This window comes from Gavialis gangeticus, unplaced genomic scaffold (assembly GCF_001723915.1).
Source record: "Gavialis gangeticus isolate Ggan-Ray unplaced genomic scaffold, GavGan_comp1, whole genome shotgun sequence".
Lineage (NCBI taxonomy): Eukaryota > Metazoa > Chordata > Crocodylia > Gavialidae > Gavialis > Gavialis gangeticus.
The window spans coordinates 217,370,666-217,391,826 of record NW_017729032.1 but is presented as its reverse complement, the minus strand read 5'-3'; the positions used below and the strand labels follow the sequence as shown (position 1 = coordinate 217,391,826).

Below are 21,161 nucleotides of genomic sequence, written 5' to 3'. Positions count from 1 at the left end.
TTTTCCAAATAAAGGATGTGTCAAGTTTTGTTGTGCCGGAGGACTTACAGGTGGTTGTTGTTCTCTCTCCCCATGTAAATGAAAACATTGGGTGAGAGAGTGTTCACCAGGGATTCCAGTCAAATAGTAGCAAGAAATGAAAAGTTTAAGTAGCCTGACTAAAAATCCCTTCCCTCTGAATGGTTCCTTGGCTTCTCTACTTTAGCTGGGCTAGGATTTCACACATGGTAACCTACATTTCCTGGTAAGCTAATATGAATAACCAGAACTGACCTCCTTTGATCAACATTATTTCATTTCTTTGTTTTTTTTCCAGTCAAGTAGACAAGATCTAATTTTAAAATATGTAAAGGGAAAAAAAGGCCTAGTGAAACTTAAAAAAAAATTTCCTAGGTTTCTTGATGCATCATAAAAAAAGAGAAGGGCATAAATCCACTTTTTCTTTACATGTAACCTGTATTTATGATGTAATGGTGAGTGTACGTGTTATTTAGCCCTGCTCAGCAAACTGAGGTTCAGTGACATTCTCTTCCGCCAGTCAGATTGTTTCAGCAATGTTTCATCACATGGCCTGCAATCAGTTATTTTGCAAGATTGTGTATACTAGGAAATTCATTGCCTGTTTTTTTCAGTTAGAGATGGTGTAAGGTCAATGTTAGAGCTCCTGTACTTTGTAAACACTAGCATAGCTATGTTATTGCTGAAATTCAGTACTAGGAAATCACTAACCAGCACAGCCCAAGTATCTGTGGACACATAGACTGGATGTTACTTCTGATGCCAGTCAATGCCACTCTTGACTATTGTGGTGGTCAAAGAGGTGGTAGAGCATGGGCAGTCTATACCTTCATATCTCTAGGGGCTGAGCACAAGACAGCTTGTACAACACAGCTAGCTGGAGACAAAGCGCAGTAGTTCTGAACTCTGGTTACTCATTAACTTACCAGGAAACATAGGTGACCCTGGGTGAAATCCTAGCCCCTCTAAAATCAATGGGACTTTTGCCTGTTTGGTAAAGAGGAAAGTCACCATTCCAAGTCCAAATTGGGTACATATCCTGAATAGTAATGGGCATTCTCTTTCAGTGTGGTAATGTTGGAGTGATGTTGCAGTTGCAGTGGTCCAGGAAATACGTAAGGGCAAGGATATTTCTGAGGACAGAGAAGAGGGTGATACCTTTTATTGGACCAACTGCATGGTTGGGAGAGATTTTAGACGGGCTTTCAAGCACAGAGTGCTCTTCCTCAGGCCTGAAAAAGAGGTAGATGGAGCTTGAGCATCTGAATTGTTTACTGCCAAGATAAAAAATGCCCTTTATACCCAGAAGCAATCCAGAGTTTTAATCTGCTCCTTGGGTGTTTTCATCCTGGTACCTAAAGAGAAAACACAGTGGGTAGCGATTTTAAGTCTTTCAAAGATGGGGCCCACAGTTTTCTTTCTTTCATCACACACAGATCTTCCAAGTAATCTAAGGCACAACAGTGCTTCCCCAAACTAAGGCAATCCACTGTGATTTCCCAGTCATCTCAACCCACTTCAGGTTATTAAGCAGTCATTTTAACAGGATGATCAGGAAATTCAAACCAACTCAGGATTTCAGATCTGATTGTGTCTTCCCTCAGGAACCACCACTTCAGTCACAAATTGCTCCATAGTACTATGGACCAGTGAATCTGAGCTGATATACCTAGTTGGAAGCATTTGTCTATTTCTTCTTCTTGCCTAGTTGTATCCTCCTTTCTTCATTCTGCTTCAGGGACCCTTCTCCCAAGGTCCTTTTACCTCTTTTAATGGTGATGAGTGAAATAGCCATCAGTATTGGAAAAGAGGGTTCTTCTATGGTTATTTTATAATCTTGGAAGAGGGCAGAAGGCAGGGCAGTTTGGCACCTTAGAGACTAACTCATTCAGAAGCATAAGTATTCGTAGATGACAGTCTACTTCATCCGACACTATGAATGCACTTGCTGAGAGTGGGGACATGCTGCTGTGCAGGGAAGGGAAGCGGGGGGAGGGGTGATTCTTACCTGAAACAGGAACTTAAAAAAAAAAAAGTCCCCAGCTGTTGTTCATATGATCTGAAAGGAGGGTGCAACTGTGACACTGCATCCACTCTGGATTTCCTCCTGCATGATTCACAAGATAAATCCAGAGATTTCATAGGATCATAGAAATAGGAATCCACAGTGTCAAAGCAGTCTAACCTGGTGTGGCCTTTCTGAGTTCTTTGCAACAAAAGAATTGCTCTATTATTTTTCTATAGTAAAAAAAGAGTGAAGGCTGAGAACAGGCATTTTCTGAGGGGTTCCTTGAGTCTAAAAAGGTTGAGAAACACAGATATAGATAATTACTGGAAGGAGAAAGAGCCATTACTTACCTTACAGTAAATGGGACTTTAAGATGTGTTGTCCACATGCACGTTCTGCTCTCCCTCTCTTCTTCCTGGGAGAATACCTGGGATTCTGTAGCTGAAAGGAAACTGAGTTGTGTAGTAGGCATGTTTCACCTTTTATACCCTGGACACCATAGAGAAAGGAAAGCAATATGCATGGAGATCACATGGGTACTGTAAGGGATAATGTTTCTGAGCTTGGGGCACAAAAGCACTCACAGTGGGATATGCAGGTGGAAAGGGATCTCAAAGAGCTCCAGTTAAGGCAAGGGAAGTAACTTCTCTTTCATTTTGAGTTTGGTTTCATAGATTTCATAGACATTTGGGCTGGAAGGGACCCCGGAGGATCATCGAGTCCAGCCCTCCGCCCCAGGGGCAGGAAGTCAGCTGGGGTCATAGGATCCTAGCAAGATAAGCATCCAAATGTGTATTAAAGGCATTCAAAGTGTGTGCTTGAGCCGCCTCAGGTGGCAGTCTGTTCCAAACCTTGGGGGCTCAAACAGTGAAGAAGTTCTTTCTTATGCCCAGCCTGAACCGGTCACAGTGGAGTTTGTGACTGTTCAATCTTGTCATCCCTTGGGGTGCTCTGGTGAACAGTTGTTCCCCCAGATCCTGATGAGCACACCAATAAGCTTATAGATGGCCACGCAAGTCCCTGAGCCTGCGCTTTTCCAGGCTGAATAGCCCTATTGCTCTCAGCTGCTCATCATAAAGTCTGTTTTCCTGCCCTCTGATCATGAGTGTGGCTCTCCTCTGCACCCTCTCAAGCTTCTCCACGTCCTTTTTGAATTGCGGAGCCCAAAACTGGATGCAATACTCCAGCTGCGGCCTTACCAAGGCCAAGTACAAGGGGAGAATGACATTCTAATGCATTCTAATTGAGACTTGATAGGTACAGGAAGAGGTCACATTTGAGGAAACGATTCTGTAAACTCTGTACACTCTAAGTAGATTTCCTGTTTTCAGATTTAGACTCTGTCTTGTGCAGGTGCACTAGGAGTGTACATATTACACACAAGATTCACATGTTCAAACGCCAAAAACATTCATGTGCCACTTACAATCCCAGGATAGTTTTAGGAATTGACTACCTTGCATAGGTTCAAAAAGAAGATAGGCATTAAGAAATTGATTGAACTGTTGGGTTGCATTCTGTGCAAATTTAATTTTTGGTGGGGATTGTTTAAATGCATCAAGTTAGTGTAAAACAATTTGAGGAACACATGCTAACCTGTTTGTCTGTTTGTATAGCGTTTGCGATGGTGCCAGAACTAAAAAATGTAAGAATTAATTCGGTTAACTTTCATAGCAAGTTGAAGTGGGATCCACCTACTTTTCACAAAGGAAATATAACGTATACAGTCCAACAGCAAAGGTAGGCCTGGCAGCTTTGTTCATTTATTCCTGAAAGATTTCTCAGATAAACCTACAATGTATAGCTTTGTGTTCTTGTGACTTTTATTGGAAGAAGCTTCCTTTCTGTTGGCTTTTAGATACTGCTTTTGTAGACATTTCAGTTGTTCTTACTCGGAGCCAGTAAAACATTGTAATATTAACAATGATCAGTTGCTTACATATAAATTTACTTTCTCTGTCATGGGAGTCTACTTCAACACAAATGGTATACTGCTGAAATTTTCTACCTTTTTCTAGACTCTCCTAGAGGTAAAATGTCCCTCTTTGTTTTCCCCCTTGTATTCTGTGTGTGTTGATGCCCTCTGCAGATATGGTTCATGAATTCCAGTGAGATTACTCCTTATTTAGTTGCCTCTGTCCTCAATGACCAACGTTTTATCAGTAGCACTTTGTAAGATCTCCTTTCATCAGGGCATTTTCCCCTCCTCCAGACTGGGTGCCTGCTGGGATGGAGAGGGTTTTATGAGAAGTACAGACTGAAGTGTGAGATTTCCCTAATTCAGTGGTAGAAAAAGAAGGACATTAGACAGGGAAAATACCAGACTGCAAGGTACCTTTGCTGAGGAGAAGCCTCCAAACTGATGATGCAGAGTAGGGCTGCCCCACTTCTGAGCAGCCAAGGGCCATACACTGCACAGCTCCTGGGCCCTGGCTGCACACTGTATGGGGCATATGTCATTGGGTCCCCCAGGACCCAGCACAAGACCACCACAACTCCTCTGACATTTGGGGAGTGCAAGCCCCTATTCCCCCTGCTGGACTCCAGTGGCAGCAGACTAAACAGGCCATCTCCCACTGTGCTGTTCTGCCCCTCACCACTGCAGCAGCAGGAGCAATGGTGGAAGTGGCAGCTGGACAGGAATCTACAAACCATGTGTTAATTCCTCGCAGGCCAGAGGCTGCCCACAAGCCACCAGCTGACACACAACACGCAGAGGGAGGGAGGTATTAGGGCCATAGGAGACACCCAAACTACTCTTGGGGTGAGCTCTTATTGCTAGCTGTACAGCTGGGTGTGCCCTAAGGAGGAAACTGAAGGAACATTCCTCTTCCATTAAATTCCTAGGCCTCAAATGACAGAGAAGGAAATTGCAAGGGAATAGCTGATCTACACTTGGCAGAGCATAGGAATTAGACTGACTCAGGCTGTGGTTCGAGGCATTCTATTTTGCTGAATTGTGTTTTGCTGGCACCACAGTAAAAAGCAGTAGGACACTTTCTGAATGGGAACTTTAGTTTCTACATTTATTCCAAAGCAATAATAAACCATTTTAATAGAAGTCCATATTAATAGACGTATGGAAGGTAACACAAGCCTGTGTATACTTACTGCAAATCATTGTTCGCCTATTATTCAGCTAATAATTTTTGCCTCTTAGTCGCAACTACTTTTGTTAATAAATTAGCATTGCTATTTACTTCACTGTTATGAAGGATATTTTCTAATTTCTAAATCATAATTCAGATGCAGTTCTTTTGTCTTCTGTGCCTTAGCCTCTACAAGAGCACATTTGAAAACCTGTGCACAAGCATTGATACTACAGAGTGTGACATCTCCTTTCTTTCCATATATGGAAACTTCACCATTCGAGTCATGGTGGAGTCAGAGAATGAACTGTTGGGCTTGGCTGACATCATCTTCAACCCAATGGAGGACAGTAAGCCTCCCTTTCCTTACTTCCCATCCCCATTGGATATATTTTGTCCGCTGTTGGTGAACTCTGATAGCAATCAAATAAAAATATAATTCAACTGAAAAAACACATTATTTTAAGTAAATTATGAAACATTTGTATGCTAGTTGGAATAAATTTTTGGTGGAAAGAAATGGCCATCAAAACACAGCAGGAAGGCAGGATAGATTTGTACCTTAGACTAACTAAATCAGAGAGATATAGCATAAGATTTCATGAGCCCAAGCTCACTTCGTCAGATACTGTGATTTAGTTACTTTATAGGGTGCAAATCTACCATGCTTTCTGCTTGACTTTACACCAGTGGTGCGCATTTTTCCCTGGCATGGCTGGATCCAGCTCCTCCACGGGCTGGATCCAGCCAGTGGCCCTGATCCTGCAATGGGGCTGGCACTACAGGCCCCATCCAGCCATGCAAAGGAGGCAGGGGGCCACCTGACTCCGATTCAGCCATGCAGGAGAAGGGGGCCTGGCCTTGCCCCAATCCAGCCACATGGCGAAAAGGAGTGTGGCCCAGCCCATTTCAGTTCCAGTCTAGCTGTGTGGGGAGGAAGCATGGGAATTCGGCAGTGGGGGAGGGTGGTGGTTTTAATTCCCTACTGCCAAACTTCCTAATCCACAGGGAGCTCCACAGGTCAGATGTAATAGCTTTGTGAGCCTCATTTGTCCCACAGGCTGGAGGTTGAGTGTCCCGCTTTTACATAGCTAACTACCTCTCTCTGCTTAGGGATGACAAAATATAGTAAGACTACTGTTTTATCTAGCTCAGGATTGACTCCATTCTTTTACTTTGATACCAATTTTAAGATATTTTTAACCAGGATGCTTCCTTCCCCTGAACAAATACAATATAAAGATCAGAGGAAGAGGACTTTCCTCCAAAGATTCTTACTTAAGAGATTAAAGATTAAATCAGCTCAGTTACTTATTGTTGTCAGGCAAAAAAACTAATACAGAAAAGCATCAACAACTTTTGGGGAGGATGAAACTTTTTTTTTGAAAATAATTTTGAATGTACACTGTCTTCACTAATTAAGTGAGCTTTGCACTTTCATAGGAAGCATGGTGTGAATCATGGCATCGACAGATGATGACAGTACAATTCAGTACAATGACAGAGATATTGGCCTACCTGTCAACTGAGTTTGGAGGGGAGAGATCTTGTCAATAATCTCTTTCACTTTGTGCATCCTTACTCATATTCCATCCATTAACAAGCATCAGTTATTCCAGACCAAGGAGCTGTTCCTCTGCATAGCTGCCAGTGAAAAACCACCTCCTTAATTTCTCTGGTCTTAGAGTTAGTTCTGAGTTTTCCATTCTTCTCTGATTTGGCTTGCTTTCACTTACTTACTTAGAGTCAGAGTGTAAAGGCCCTGCTACATGTTCAGATTAAAGCTGGATAGAAACCAGCCATAGAATTGTTACACATTTTCAAGTACTGACTTTGTAGCTGATTGGCTCTTTTTTAGCTCGACAGTCATTTTTATGATGTGATAATTACACGCCTTGTAACTCTCTGTCTTAAACTGGCTGAGGAGCTGATATGCCACTGTCATCAGCGCATCTGCCCTGACTCTTGACGCTGCTGATGAAACCAAGGAGGAATCCTGTGCCAACCTTGACCAAGTCCTTTCTGACATTCTGGAGGGAGATGGACTTATTCTTTTTGGCAATTTCAGTGTTAGTCGGAAGGGACTGGGGCAGCCTGTGCTACACTTTCACCGGGCTTGGCCAGCATACACAGCTTCCCGACGGGGCTACTGCTGCCCAGGTACTGCTTGGCTCCTCCTGTCTCCAGCAGCTCCTCCTCCTGCCCTTGCTCTGCTGCTCTGGACATCAGTTAGCATGGAGAAGGATGGTGGGTGGGGCCCACAGTGCTCCACATGGGGCCAAACCCTGCCTGCTCCCACCTGGACACTTACTGCGGCACACTTACCGGTGGACCGCACCAAAAGAGGGAGGCAGAACCAATTCGGGAATGAACCAAAGCGGCACACTCACAGACCGCTACTCCTTAGGGGGAACATTGATCCATGGTATGTTCAGTTTTTTCAATACCACCAAAGCCATCTACAGTCCAAACACTTGGGGATGAACCCCCTTGAGACCAAAGAATGAAGGAGTCCTAATCAAGGAAAGGGAAGCCATCAACACCAGTTGGAAGGAGCATTTTGAAAACGTTCTCATTCAAGACTCTGTTGTTGACAAAGGTGTTCTCAACTCCATTCTGCAACACCCAATAAGAGACGATCTCAGAATCCCTCCAACCCTTGACAAGGTGAGGAAAGCCAGCCAGCAGATGAGGAGCAACAAGGAACTGATGGAATCCCCACCAAAATCTTGAAGCAGGGGGAAGAAGAGCTCCTATCACATCTCCGTTCCCTTATCTTAAGGATTTGAAATAATGAGGAAACCCCAGATGACCTCAGGGATGCCATGGTTGTGGGAATCTTCAAAAAAGGAGACAAGTCTGACTGTGGAAACTACAGAAGGATCACCTCATGAAAACCTTCCTAAACATTCTCCTTTCACTTGCTGAAGAGCTCCTGGAATCTCAGTGTGGTTTTAGGGCATGAATAGGCACAACTGACATGACCTTTGCAGCTCACCAACTGCAGGAAAAATACTAGAAACAACATCTCTATGTCCTTGGTGACCTCATGAAAGCTGAGGTCCTTTTTGACCTCACAGCACTTCTTAGTTTGACTCCTGTCAACTAAGAAGTACTGTGGAGGATCCTTCTGAAGGATAGTGATAAATTTTGGTGCGCATTCTTTGCCTGTTCCATGGCAGTATGCAAGCAGTGGTTCTCAGATCTATCACAGATCTGCTTGAGGTTAATATGGGAGGTAAGCAAGACTGCGTTATTGCTCCCACACTCTTCTCAATATTCCTTACTGGGATACTACATCTGACCGCTAATAAGCTTCGAGTTGGAGTGGAGCTAAACTTCCAGATGGACAGTAAGCTATTTAATCTCAGCCGACTCCAAGGCCACCCCAACCTCAGTAACTGAGCTTCAGTACACTGATGATACTGTAGTCCGTGCTCATGTGGAAGTAGGCTTTCAGGTAGTCAGCGACTTTATTGAGGCATGCAAAATAATGGGACTGACGCTTAACATTCAGAAGACTAACGTCCTCCATCAACAAGCTCTTAATGAGCAGTCTCCAGCTCCAGTAATTTAGATACATGGTGATACTCTGGAGAATGCTGAGTATTTCCTGTACCTCAGAAACCATATCTCGCAGAAGGCTGACATCAACAAAGAAATCAACATTGCCTCAAATGTGCAAGTGCAGCCTTTGGACACCTGAGGAAATGGGTGTTCTAAGATCCCAACATCAGATCCGAAACTGAGCTCATGGCTTATCAAGCAGTTGTGATCCCCACCTTACCATACAGAGCTGAGACATGGACAACGTACAGGAGACACAATAGGTCATTCAAGAAATACCATCAACACTGCTGACAGAAGATCCTTCGAATCCAGTTGTGGGATAGATGCATCAACATTAGCATCCTCTCACAAGCAAACACTACAAGCATTAAGGCAGTGATCTGACATCAGCTTTGCTGGGCTGGCCATGTCATCCAGATATCTGACTCCAGACTCCCAGAGCAAGTTTTATGCTCCCAGCTCAATCAAGGCGTACATTCAATGAGGGCAGAAAAAACATTTCAAGGACGTCCTCAAAGCCAAATGCAACACTGATGTCAACTCATGGGAGACTATCACCCAGGACTGCCCCAAATGGAGGAAGAGTCTGCTGCAAGGATCTCAGTACTTTGAAACCTTATGATGACAACAGGAGATGGAAAAGTGGAAGTGGCAAAAACAGTGTGTCGTGGACCAAATCAAGAATCTAGAGCCACTCACCCTACACAGAAACACTTGCCTGAGTTGCAGCAGAGTCTGTCAGTCCCAGATCGGCCTCATCAGCCATCTCTGAATGGATAAGACATGGATAAGACAATTATGGAAGACAATCATCCTGGACTGGGAAGGACTGCCAAAGAAATGTAGTTGATTGACTCTCTTTGTAGCTTGATAATCATTTTTATGGTGTGATAATTACTTTTCACATGTAGCTGGTCTAAATTTATTGTGCAGTTAACCAGTTAATTTTGTGGTAATTACTTTGCATTTTTGGCCTGTCTTACTTTGCACATGTGACCAATCTAAATCTACTGATGATTAACTAGTCAATTGTGTAACTTTTGTAACATGTATCAGGTATCTAAGTTTCCAACTTCCAGCTGCCATTCTCCAGTGCATTTCTGATTTTTTTCAGGATCGTGTTGACATAATTTTTCTATATTAAATTCCAAACGTGCAGATTTTTCTCTTCCTTCAGTTCCCCTGCACATCTCTTTGTAATTCTCTCCCATGCCCACGCTAACTCTTGAAGTACTTAAAAAGGAAATAATGAAGTTAAAGAATTCATCGAAAAAAATTCTCATTGCAAGACAAAAGACACGTGGCCAGTTACCCTGAGAAACTCTGAAAGTGAATACTGATGTTAGGGGAAAGTTTAGCTGTGTACATTTTTGCAAAGCTAATAGTTAAGGTAGTTGGGTAGCAGGGAAGAAAACACTAGAGAACCAGGAAATGTCTTTTTTCCAATATTTAAATTCAAGCAGCTTTAAACAGGCTAGAACAAGCGGCTGAACTATAATGAAAATATTTAACAAATTCTGCAGGAGTGTAGTCAAGCCAATAATAACACTAGCACTTTGTGTGAACCTCCACATCCTGGAATGAACCTGCAAACGATTGATAAGAGTTGTATAAAGGATTCTGTTGGGAAAAGGACTTTGATGTACATTTAAAGGAAAGAATTGGCTTGTAACCAAGACCGACCTGCCAAAATCAGCTTACATTTGAACTGATACATCCCTGTATAAAACTATTTAACAAGGAAGACCTGTGAGCACTGCAGAATCCTTTTGTAGATACAGCTCCAGGATTTTTACCACTGTCATCTACAGCAGCACTGAGCAAAACTAAATGGTACAGCAGTCTCATCTATTCTACAGCTTCCATCACTGCTACCATCATCAGAACAGCAGTTATTAGGGAATTACAAACCCTAAAGGGGTAGGTGAACCCTAAGAGCATCAGAGTCACTACAGCCTCCTCTACAATATGAAATGTTTTTTAAAGCATTGCATCTACTTAAAGCCAGCTAGAGCCATAGTGTAGACGAGGATCCAACAGCCAGAACTTTTTGGCTTCTTTACACATGCTGTGAGGTGGGTGTGAGGGGAATGTTTTAATTAGAATGGCTCTCAGGAGTCGCTGTAATTAAAGTGCCTGCAGCATCTCGTGTATTCACCACCCGCACTTAAAAATGATGGCAGGGTTTAGTTACAGCACCCCCGCTGCTATTTTGAAGCACAGAGACACTGAATACATGTGACACAGGCTGCTGAAGTGTGCTGATCCGCACACTCCAACAGACTCAGTTAATTAAGTCTGTTCCAAGGGTGTGCTAATTAGCATGTGTCAAAGCATTTCAGGAAAAGTGCAGAGCCTTGTATTCTTTAAGCTCTTTCTTACTAAATATCTTCTGCTGTTACTGTAGTTGTAGCATAGCTTTACTTAAGGAAGCAATAATAGGAATGCTGCTATTGATTGTCCTTGGCTGCTTTACACCCTGAGAAATTATTTATATGAGAAGCTGGTAAAAGCACTGGCTTGTGGTATACAATAATGCTATTATTAATGCTAGCTAGTTCATTATAGGCACAGTCTAGTTGAGGAATAAATACTCAGTAAAAGAGTTTACATAGTGGCACAGCATGTAGTCAAAATAGCCAGTTTCAAAATGTAGAACTTTAATAGTATTCTACATAAAAATAATAATTAAGAAACAATTCAAATGCTATAGTTTCTATAAGCCATCATAACAACGAGGACAACTGACACGCTTTACCAGAAAGCATCCTTGGAAAAGTTGGATGTCACAAAGGGTTTAGTTTAGAAGAGGAAACACTGCCAATAAATAGACTAATATTGTAGAAATATGTGTTTTAATATTGCCATGACTCCCGATGCTGACAGCATCAGGCTGGATAAATGTTGATTGACTTCAGTGAATGGAGGATGCACAGGAAGCAAACATGTCTTTTATATTAAAGCAAAAGGAAATTTGTTTTATGACAGATCTAAACATGAAGATTTTATTTATCCCTGATTATTTGAGAGAAAATAATTTTCTTCAAATCTATAGTAATGATTACATATAGTGCTGTAGGATATGTAAAAATGTCGGAACAGTGCATGTGACGGATTCATTTTTTTGTCCTTTTTATCCCCTCTCCTCTTCTAATATTTAGCAGTCATTGGACCACCTGATGTAAAAGTGAGATCTGAATCTGGATATTTGACTGTAGAGTTCACAGGCCCTGCTTCTGAAAATAGTCATGAAAACTGGACTTTACAACAGTATTATGGCTCTTGGCTTTACAGGGTGCAATACTGGAAGAAAGGCAATGCCCAAAAGGTAATATTTATAAATATCATATTTATATATAAACCTTCTATCAGTAATTTTGAATTTGCCTTTCTAAGTACAGTGCTGTTGATGGTGTTCTGAAATGTAGCATTGCTGCAGCATTACAACAAAAATAAGATCTCTAAATATTGTAGAATCGGTAACTTCTTATTGTCACAACTTCCATTCACTAGCAAACTGGCAAGGAGAATGAGTAATTAAGACTACAAATTCTGTTTTGACAACTTTTATTTTAACTTGAAACTTTTAACTTTCAGGAATTAGCCTTCTTTTTGATACTTTTTATAAATCTAATAGCATAAATACAAATGCTGAAAATCAGGCCAGTAGATGTAGTGTCATTTGTAAACTAGTAATCGAGCATGTCAATCATTGGAACAATGCCTCTGAAGTTTTTTGTTTTCTTTTGTTATATTAGGTGATAACTGTGAATTCTACACATAACTCAGTATCATTATTAGACTTGGACCCTTGGACAGTATATTGTCTTCAAGTTCAAGCCGTTGTCCCTGAATGGAATAAAGTAGGAGAATTTAGTCAAGTGTCATGTGAAAAGACAACTGAAAATGGTAATATATGTTGTATATGTACATTACAAACATCCTAATCAGATATGATACATGTTAATATTCTCTTACAACATCTGCTTCTTTAACTGTTTTGTAGCAGAATATTGTTGGAGTAACATTCATAAAATAGGATAGAGTTCTGCTGTGCTTGCTTTTCCTTTCATCACATTTACAATCATTATGTTATGTTAAGCCAGGCAAGAAGATCCATTTTGTTAATGTTTTCAAGCAGGATATAAGCGACTGCTTTATTTATATGTATATATCTTTTCTGAAACTAGTAGTAAACATCCATCATCTGGAGTTATCCAGTTTACCATCTTCTATGCCTAAGCAAGGCTGGCAGACAAGGTTCTTTGGGTAAATCCAGTATCTTTTATTAGACCAACTAAAGTAGGACTTCAGCCTTTTAAGTTTTGTAGCTGTAACCTCGTAATGTATATTCGGATAGTTGCTCCAAATTCCAGCCGTGTCACCTTGAAAGCTACCTATGATATGGCTATAGCCACGGTCACAGACAGGCACACTTGTCTGAACAGGGAACATTGTATTTTTGTTTAGAAAGGAAGACTGTATCCCTAGACTGATTAATAAACAGGTGTGAAGGAACTGTAGGTTGCTTTAAAATAGAAGTGTCAAACTCACCCAGGCCCTTTGTCTGGATTCAGTTGTGGCAGCAGCAGGGAATCATGGGGTTAGCACAGCCATCAATCGCTTCCTCCCTGACACACCAGCACTGGCATGCATCCCTAATGGAGCTCCATACCCCAGATTTTCATGGTGGGCCCCACCCCCGAATTCCTAGCCCCTCCAAAAGCCTAATGACATGGCTCCATGGGCTGGATCTAGCCTACAGGCCCTATTTTTAACACCTCTGCTTTAAAACATTTAGTGAAATCTTGATCAGTCTTTAGTTCTGGCACATTTTGTGAAGTCCCAGTGCATGAAATGAGTCTCTTAAAGACTCGCATAATCCAGAAGTTTAGGAATTTATAATCACTGCTACTTCCCAATTAGTTGCCATTTTTTAACCAATATTCCTTCAGAAAGAAACAGATGTGATCTTGTAGTCATATTTAGCATTGATGTTAAAACATAGTGTCTCCTGAAAGACTGAACCTCCCTGGAAGTGCCCTGGAATATGTGTACAGATCTTTATTTGTCATCGCTCTCTTTTTCCCCCTAACAATTCACTGTTTTGCTTGCTTTAAATGTGTCAGTACAATGGTTGTAGGCCAGAGGTAGACAAAATCCAGCTCGTGGGCCACATCTGGCCCACCAGACCATTCTATCTGGCCTGCAGAACCACTGAAAAATGTAGTAAATGTATGTTTATTTGCCCTGGCTCCATGTCAAACCTGGCTGGAGTAGGGACAGTAGGACCCAGAGGGAGCCCTCAGCAGGCTTGAGCAGCCCAGCCCCACCCACCCCCCAGCCACCTCTCTGCTTTCCTGCCCCAGCCCAGCTCCAGCTCCTGGTTGTATCCTCCGACCCCCTGAGCATGGGACGATGAGCATGGGACCACGCTGGTAGGGGTGTATGTGTGTGTGTGTGCATATCTGCAGGCACAGGGGCAGAGTGTGTGTGTGTGTGTGTGTGGGCACAGGGGCAGTGTGTGTGTATGTGTTCATAGGATGAGTCCCACGTGCACACCCCTCCGTACACATAAACCTATGCCTCCCCATGCAGTGCCATATACAAACCCCAGCCACTGTCCCCCCCATGCCCACATACCCACTGCCCCCACAAACCCGTACCCACCCCCCACAATATACAAGAATAAGACTTCATTATAAACTATTGTGCAGTCACCACTGCGTACACTACTCAAACACATGTAAATTAGGACAAAAATATTTTTTGAAATCAAATTAGTGAATGTTGTAGATGATCACTTTATAGAATTTAATTTGGTATTTTTCTGGTTCTTAGATGGCAAAACCCCTTGCTGAAAGGAGTATTTCTGGGGGCAATGGGAGGGACTTCTGGTGGCAAAGTTCAGGGGTTAGGGGGTGGGACTTCTGGTCACAAGATGCCGACCAGGGGGCAGGGCACCTGTCAAGGGGCAGGGCTACCCATGTGGCCCTTGACAGCTTGCCACAGCTCAGTAAGTGGTCCTCCACCCAAAATAATTGCCCACCCTGGTGTAGGCTCACTCTAGGACAGGGGCAGGCAATTATTTTGGGCTGAGGACCATTTACCCAGATTTGGCAGGCTGTCGAGGGCTGCATGGGTAGCCCCTCCTCTTGACCCCCGATCACCATCTTGGGACCAATGTCCCAATGTCTCAGGGCCAGCACTGGTGGGGCCCATAGTGGGGCGCAAGCTGGCAGGGGTCTGTGGAGCCAGGTTGGACTCCACCAGCAGGGAGAGGGGGGAGCTGACCTGGCGCCACAGAGCCCCTGCCAGCCAGGACCTGTACTCCTGCCGCCCTGCTCTGGGCCCCGCTGGCGCTGGCCCTGGGACACCAGTGTGGGCCCCGTGCACCCGCTCACTCGCAGTGCCCCCCAGCCCCACAGTACAGGCAGGGGGCAGCTTGCAGCCCTGATACCCTGCTCCCTGGCAGGGAGTAAGCTGGTGCTGAGCATGGGGGAAAAGCAGCCCCTCCCCCACCCCTTGGCTGGTGCTCCCTGCTGCAGCTGCTCGCAGCCTGTGCAGGGCTGTCCTGAGCAGATACAAGCAGCCCCACACAGACTGCGAGTGGCTGCTTTTCCCTGTGCTCAGCACCAGCTTGTAACCCACCCCCACAGCCAGCCTGGGCCTTGCACCAGTTTTGGGCTCACTCATCAGGGCTGCACCGTGGCGGCAGCAGCTGCGGCCCCCCCCACTTGCCACGCCAGGCAGTGTTTGCCACCACTACCTCTGGGCTGCCCAGTGCGCTAGCTCCAGGCGGGCAGCAGCAGCAAACACTGCTCGGCTTAGGCTGTGAGCGGCTGCAGCAGGGAGCACCGGCCACGGGGTGGGGGAGGGGCCACTTTTCCCTAGGCTCCTTCCCTGCCTGCGGTCCTCCCCAGCCCTTCCCCCACCCCCTTACCTGAGTTTCCAGTGCAGTGCAGCCACGTGGTCCAAGGCCAGAAGCCCCGACAGAGGCTTCCAGCTGGGGGGCGGGGCCAGACGGGCCTGGCTGTTGTAGGAGCCCGCTGAGCTTCCCCTGGGTCCTACTGGGTCCATTTTTGACCGGAACCAAAGACAGATAAATATTAATTGTCTAAATGTTTTAGGGGTCCCACAGGCCAGATAAAATGGCCTCGTGGGCTGTATCTTGCCCACCCGTGCTCTAGGAAGTAAGAACCTTCTGACTTGATTCAAAGAAAAACTTCAAAATTGAGACTTTTTCCATTTGGGAACAAAATACTTTATTTCTTCATGCACCAAAGGTGTTGTAAATATGACAAAGTGAGGTTAGGAATATCCTTTACTCAGTAATGAGAATGAAATTTTGAAAGCTGTATATTCAAAACTGAATTATCAAGTATTGAAGAATTTATGTTCCTGTCTCTTGCAGGTATAACACCAGTGTGGATGGTTGTTGCTGTTCTTCTGATATCCATGTTGGTTGTTCTAGTATCCGTTCCTGCTTGTTTCTTTTCCTTTTTATGTATATATCGACAGACCAGATGCATGTTCTATCCTTCTTATTCTTTCCCACAACATTTGAAAGAGGTTTGTCCATTGTCATTCTGTATAAAATATTAAATATAAAAAAATGAGCTTTTCAAGAGTCTTTTGCCTGTCAGAGACCCCAGAAAGCTTTGCAGGTTTTCTACTTAACTTAATGAACTTTCTCACTCTTACTCATGTACCTGGACTATTAGCTAAGTGTTAAACCTAATGAATAATACTGGCATATGTGATCCTGGAAATTATTAGGTGCCCAAGCTAAAAGAATATAAGTCTATTATATATGTTTCAAAATAATAGATGAGTCTTAGCTGTTGTGTCAGTCAGCTTTATCTCACTTGTGATAAACTGCTTGTGGGCATGCTTGCCACTCCACAACAGCAAACATTTACAGTAATGATGAGTGTATTCTGCTGCTAAAGACTTTAGACTAAATAGACCAGCAATTTAATTGGTTTGTGTAGTGATTAAGTTGGATGTAAATGGTCAGTTCAGTCTTCTTTATCTAGTATGTCCTGAGCAAACTGCTATATGAATCATCCAGGTGTTTGGTAGTTTATTAGGCCTTGGGCATGTTACATGTGTAGCACTATGAGTGTTACAAAAAGTGAGTGTCCACACCTGCAAACCACCTGTAGCACCACAGAAATGGTGGATCCACCACAAATTTTCCTCTTTCAAAACAGATCTTCTCTATAGTGCCATGTTTTGTAGCATTACATGGAACATGTGGACAGGTGCATGTAGTGCTATGGTCTCCCAGACCACCTGCACCCAAAGGGGAGGGAAGGAGAATGACTGCCTCCCTGACACTCGCCCAGCCACGGCAAGTTGTCACAGAACCCTGCTGGGACCCTGCTGCCACCACCATAAGAAGAGTGCTTGACCACCAATGCCCTGAGAGTAGGTGGTAGGGGCTGTGGGCCAGGAGACCAGCTTTTCTCATGACCCCAGAGGCGACTGGTGGCAGGGGGAGATGGTAAGGGAAGTTGCTGTCCTTGCCCTGCTCAATTCCACCTCTGCTCACTTCCACCTGTGCACCTTCCAAGCAGGTGGCAGGGCAGGGGGGAAGGAGGGCTGTCTTTGGCAGATGCTGTTCCAGGTGACAGTTGCCAACTGATCACTGATAGGCAGCAGGGGAAATGGCAGGATGCCAGTGATCCAGCTCACTGATAGGCTCCCCAGGGCCGAGGGGAGAAAAGGAATAACTTCCTCTCCCTTCCCCCATTTTTTCCTGTCTAGAGAGTGTGCCTTTGAGTCCAATATAATGCTCTAACTCGGGGACTGTGCATGTTCACATGCTCCAACTGTGCTTTGTTTTTTCTAGTGTTACAAAGTGTCTCTGTACTTTGTAGCCCTGCAAATGGACGTGTATTCAAGGCCTTTGCACAGGCAGCTATGGTTTAACATGTAAAACAAATTTTACCTGTTTGGCTTAGAAAATGGATGTTTTTGTTTTGTGTTCTTCCCACTGCTAATGAAATTAAAGTGAAGACTGTTAAACAGTACAAAATAGAAGCCATGTCTGGCATTTAAATTTTATCCTGAATATGTCCTTTAGTGGTTAGTTTGGTATTATAGCTGAGGAAAAATCAAAGTCTCTCCATACTAGAACAGAAAAATATGTACATTTAATACTTAACTAAGACTGGTTTAAAAGAGTTTGTGATCATATGTCATCTTCATTTTCTGCTCAGGAAAAACATATCTAGCCCTTTTTGGACCTGTGTTTCAAAAGCAGATTCCCCTGGCATATGTTTTTCAATGTGAAGGCAGGGTTCCATCCCTTGGCAGATTGAAAATGCTCATTCTCAGTGCAATCACTGTGTATAGAACCTATATAAATACTTAGAAGAAATACCTGAATCCCATTTTAGGTGATCTTTTCTCTCCTCAATACATATACAATGTCCTGTAAAATCAAAGGAAGTTACATAAACATTTTATGGAGAGAAGATCCATTAGATGTTTGATATTCTTTCCTACAGAATTCCAGCATAACAGGAAGCGTTCTAAAACTGGGAGAATGCAGGGTGGTATCACGCAACCCCATTTTAAAAAAAATTGTTCCCAGTTCGGGGAGCAAATAATGCTGCTACCGCTCCCCTGCCACCAAAGTTCTAGACCTGTAGGGTGTCATGTGGGCTGGATGACATGGCTTTATGGGCCAAACGCAGCCCACAAGTTGGAGGTATGAGTAGTGGTGCTCAAGAAGGTATTTATTCTAAAAAACTGATCAAGCAACAGTTGGAGAGGCCAATAAAGCAAGATAAGTAAAAGTCAGATGAACCCATGCTTGAAAATCCAGCAACGCTTCTTATAGGGACAAAAAGCTTTCTTTTTCTTAACCTTCAGTGTCATTTTTTAGTTCTCCCAAATGTAAAAAACAGCATAAAGGAAACTCTTTCATAGAATTCCTTACTAATCCTAATACAGTAAAAGCTCTATTATCTGACATGCCCCGGGAATGGGGGATGCTGGTTAATCAAATATTCCAGTTAATCAAACGTGCACCGTCTGGTGCACTCCCCGGCATCAGTGTGCCAGGGGATGGGGAGAGGGCCCTGCGCAGGCTGTTTTTTCCTGCACAGGCTGCTTTGCCCTGGGCTGTGGACCAAAAAAGTGGTGAAGAAAAACTCAACTCGTGGCGGCAAAACAGGAAGTCCCCCAGAAGTGGTACTTCCAGTTTCACTTCTGCCGCATCGCTTGGATGCCAATTAATAGAGTTTTCTGGCTAATGAAGTGCCGGTTAACACAGCTTTTACTGTAATTTAGAATAACTATTTCTTTTACAAATGATTTCCTTTGCAAAAGAATTTAGAACTGGGTCATCTTACAAGCAGTAATAATTATTTTATACTTGTTAGTATTGAAATACAATTTTGTAAGTGCATTAGACTTTCCATGGTTTCTGGGGTGAGCATTTTGAGCACAAATCACAAGATTAAAAAAGGTCTGATTAGGCTATGTTGAAGGCCTGATTGTATGATACATGTTGAATAACATGTTAAAGTAAATGTGTTCAAATGATATATCTAAAGTAGTTGCAGGGAGTCACCAACCTGTGATCTTTCAAACCATAGTAGGCATCTGTCTGTCTCACGAGACAATAGATTTGTCATAGAGTTCAAGAAAACCAACTGATGCTTGGAACATGTAGGAAGGATAGGTGTAGCTTGGTTCTTATTTCTTGCTTCTTATTTTTGCTGCAGTTTTTGAGCAAGCCTTCCTACAGTTCACAGTTTTTTGCACCACAACTTCCAGAAGAGGATCACTCTTATGACAAGTTAACTGTCATTTCAGAAGAGTCTGAGAACTACAGTGGAGAGACTGAGAATCAGTCTAGCAACACAACAGAGCAGGTTCAGAGATCCCACCAAGAGATTTCTGATTCAGAAGTTCCAGCTTTGAAAGAGGATCAAGTACAAACCTCATACCTCATTCAGGCAATTAAATAAATAAATTATTGGTCCCTTCGGGCCCTAGAAACTATGAAACTAAATAAATATGCAGCAATAAGCACTCAGTGAAATTTCATATTTAAAATTTATGAAGAGCCTTTTATCAGAATTGTACTTATTGTTCAATTTTTAGAACCTGGATTATAATAAAGGTGCATAATTTTTAGCCACTAATTTTAATGGCTTATTTTAAAAATGTAGCATTCATTATATAGCACCATAATGTGGCATTGCTTACAAAGCAATATTAATCATCTGCTTAATATCAGTTATTTTAATTTTGATGTATTATTTATTTTTAAAGTTAAGCTGGATTGTGAACTGTAAATGATTATTTTTAAAAAAAGTTTCTTTTTTCAAGAATACCTTCATATTTTACTGTTTTTTTATATGAGAACTTTTGTATTTTCTTTCAGTGGTTTGCTTAAAATCATATTTGTAGCAAATAGATTAATATTGTTATTTTCTTCAATATGACACTAATTTATTAAATTATGTTTGACTGCTTACATACAGCCTTAATAAAATATTAAAAACTTGATCTGTTCTTGTATCTGTTCTTGTATGGGAGAAGAATGTTATGGGACATATACAGCTGTACAGATTTTTTGACTTCCCAATTCAGATCCTTTTCTCTGACTCTTTTTCTTCAATAGGGTGATGACAATTTATACCCATTGACCTGGGATTAAATATTAGAGTCACATCATAAATATGCTGGATCTTATCAATTAATATTCAGTTCAAAACTGATTAGAAGCTAGATGAGATGAACGACCAGAAAAAAAAAGATAGTGGGTTTGCAAAGATTATATGGGGCATATAAGTGATCTTAGTATAGTGTAGCTCAGTGCTGTCTGCCTGGCAGCCCATGGGTTACATGTGGCCCCTGGCCTCCTGATCCAGGCACTATCACCCCTCCATCCCTCACATCGCTTTCCTACTGCTGCTGCCAGAGCCTTCATGCTCTGCCTTACTCCTCCAGCTTCTGCTGCCTGCCTCCACCCCTGGGGAGTAAGAAAGTATGGCCTGGGGGACTGAGGGATGCTGTAGCTGAGGAGATCTCCAGCACTGACAGCAAGGCAATGCAGCAGGACAATGCCCACATGGGTTGGTCCCTCAGGAGGTCCATGGAAGGTAATCATCTCCTTTAAAGGCATGGAGGGGAAGCCCAGGTTGCTATTAGATGCGAGTCAGGCTCACGTACTACACTACAGTGAGCTGACACCTACAGACAAGTTTGCAGTTGCCTCCACTATTAATGCAATGCTCAACCCTTCATGACCTGAAAAGTTCCCCTACTGCCCCAGCTTCCTGAGAAGAGTACTGCCACATGCTGCTCTTGGCTTTCTGTCACCAGCCTTTGCTTTGAATAGACTTGAAGGATGTGGGGGTCAGTGTGGTGGTGATTTTACTTTCAAAGGTTGGGGTGAGGGGATCTGCTGGCTGGGACTGGGATGGAGCTGCAAGTGCAGGAGGGGGGTG

At 43.0% G+C, this 21,161-nt stretch overlaps 1 protein-coding gene across 1 annotated transcript in view; it reads left to right on the top strand.

Annotated features, from left to right (window-relative positions):
* IL10RB (interleukin 10 receptor subunit beta) overlaps positions 1-19,684 on the top strand; it is a 27,059-nt gene extending 7,375 nt beyond the window's left edge. Inside the window, exons 2-7 of the mRNA XM_019525149.1 lie at positions 3,643-3,766; positions 5,302-5,465; positions 11,847-12,013; positions 12,444-12,594; positions 16,100-16,257; positions 19,428-19,684. Of these exons, the coding sequence (XP_019380694.1) occupies positions 3,643-3,766; positions 5,302-5,465; positions 11,847-12,013; positions 12,444-12,594; positions 16,100-16,257; positions 19,428-19,673 (1,010 nt within the window). The 3' untranslated portion in view covers positions 19,674-19,684. The remainder of the gene's footprint in view (positions 1-3,642; positions 3,767-5,301; positions 5,466-11,846; positions 12,014-12,443; positions 12,595-16,099; positions 16,258-19,427) is intronic.
* Positions 19,685-21,161: the final 1,477 nt, after the last annotated feature.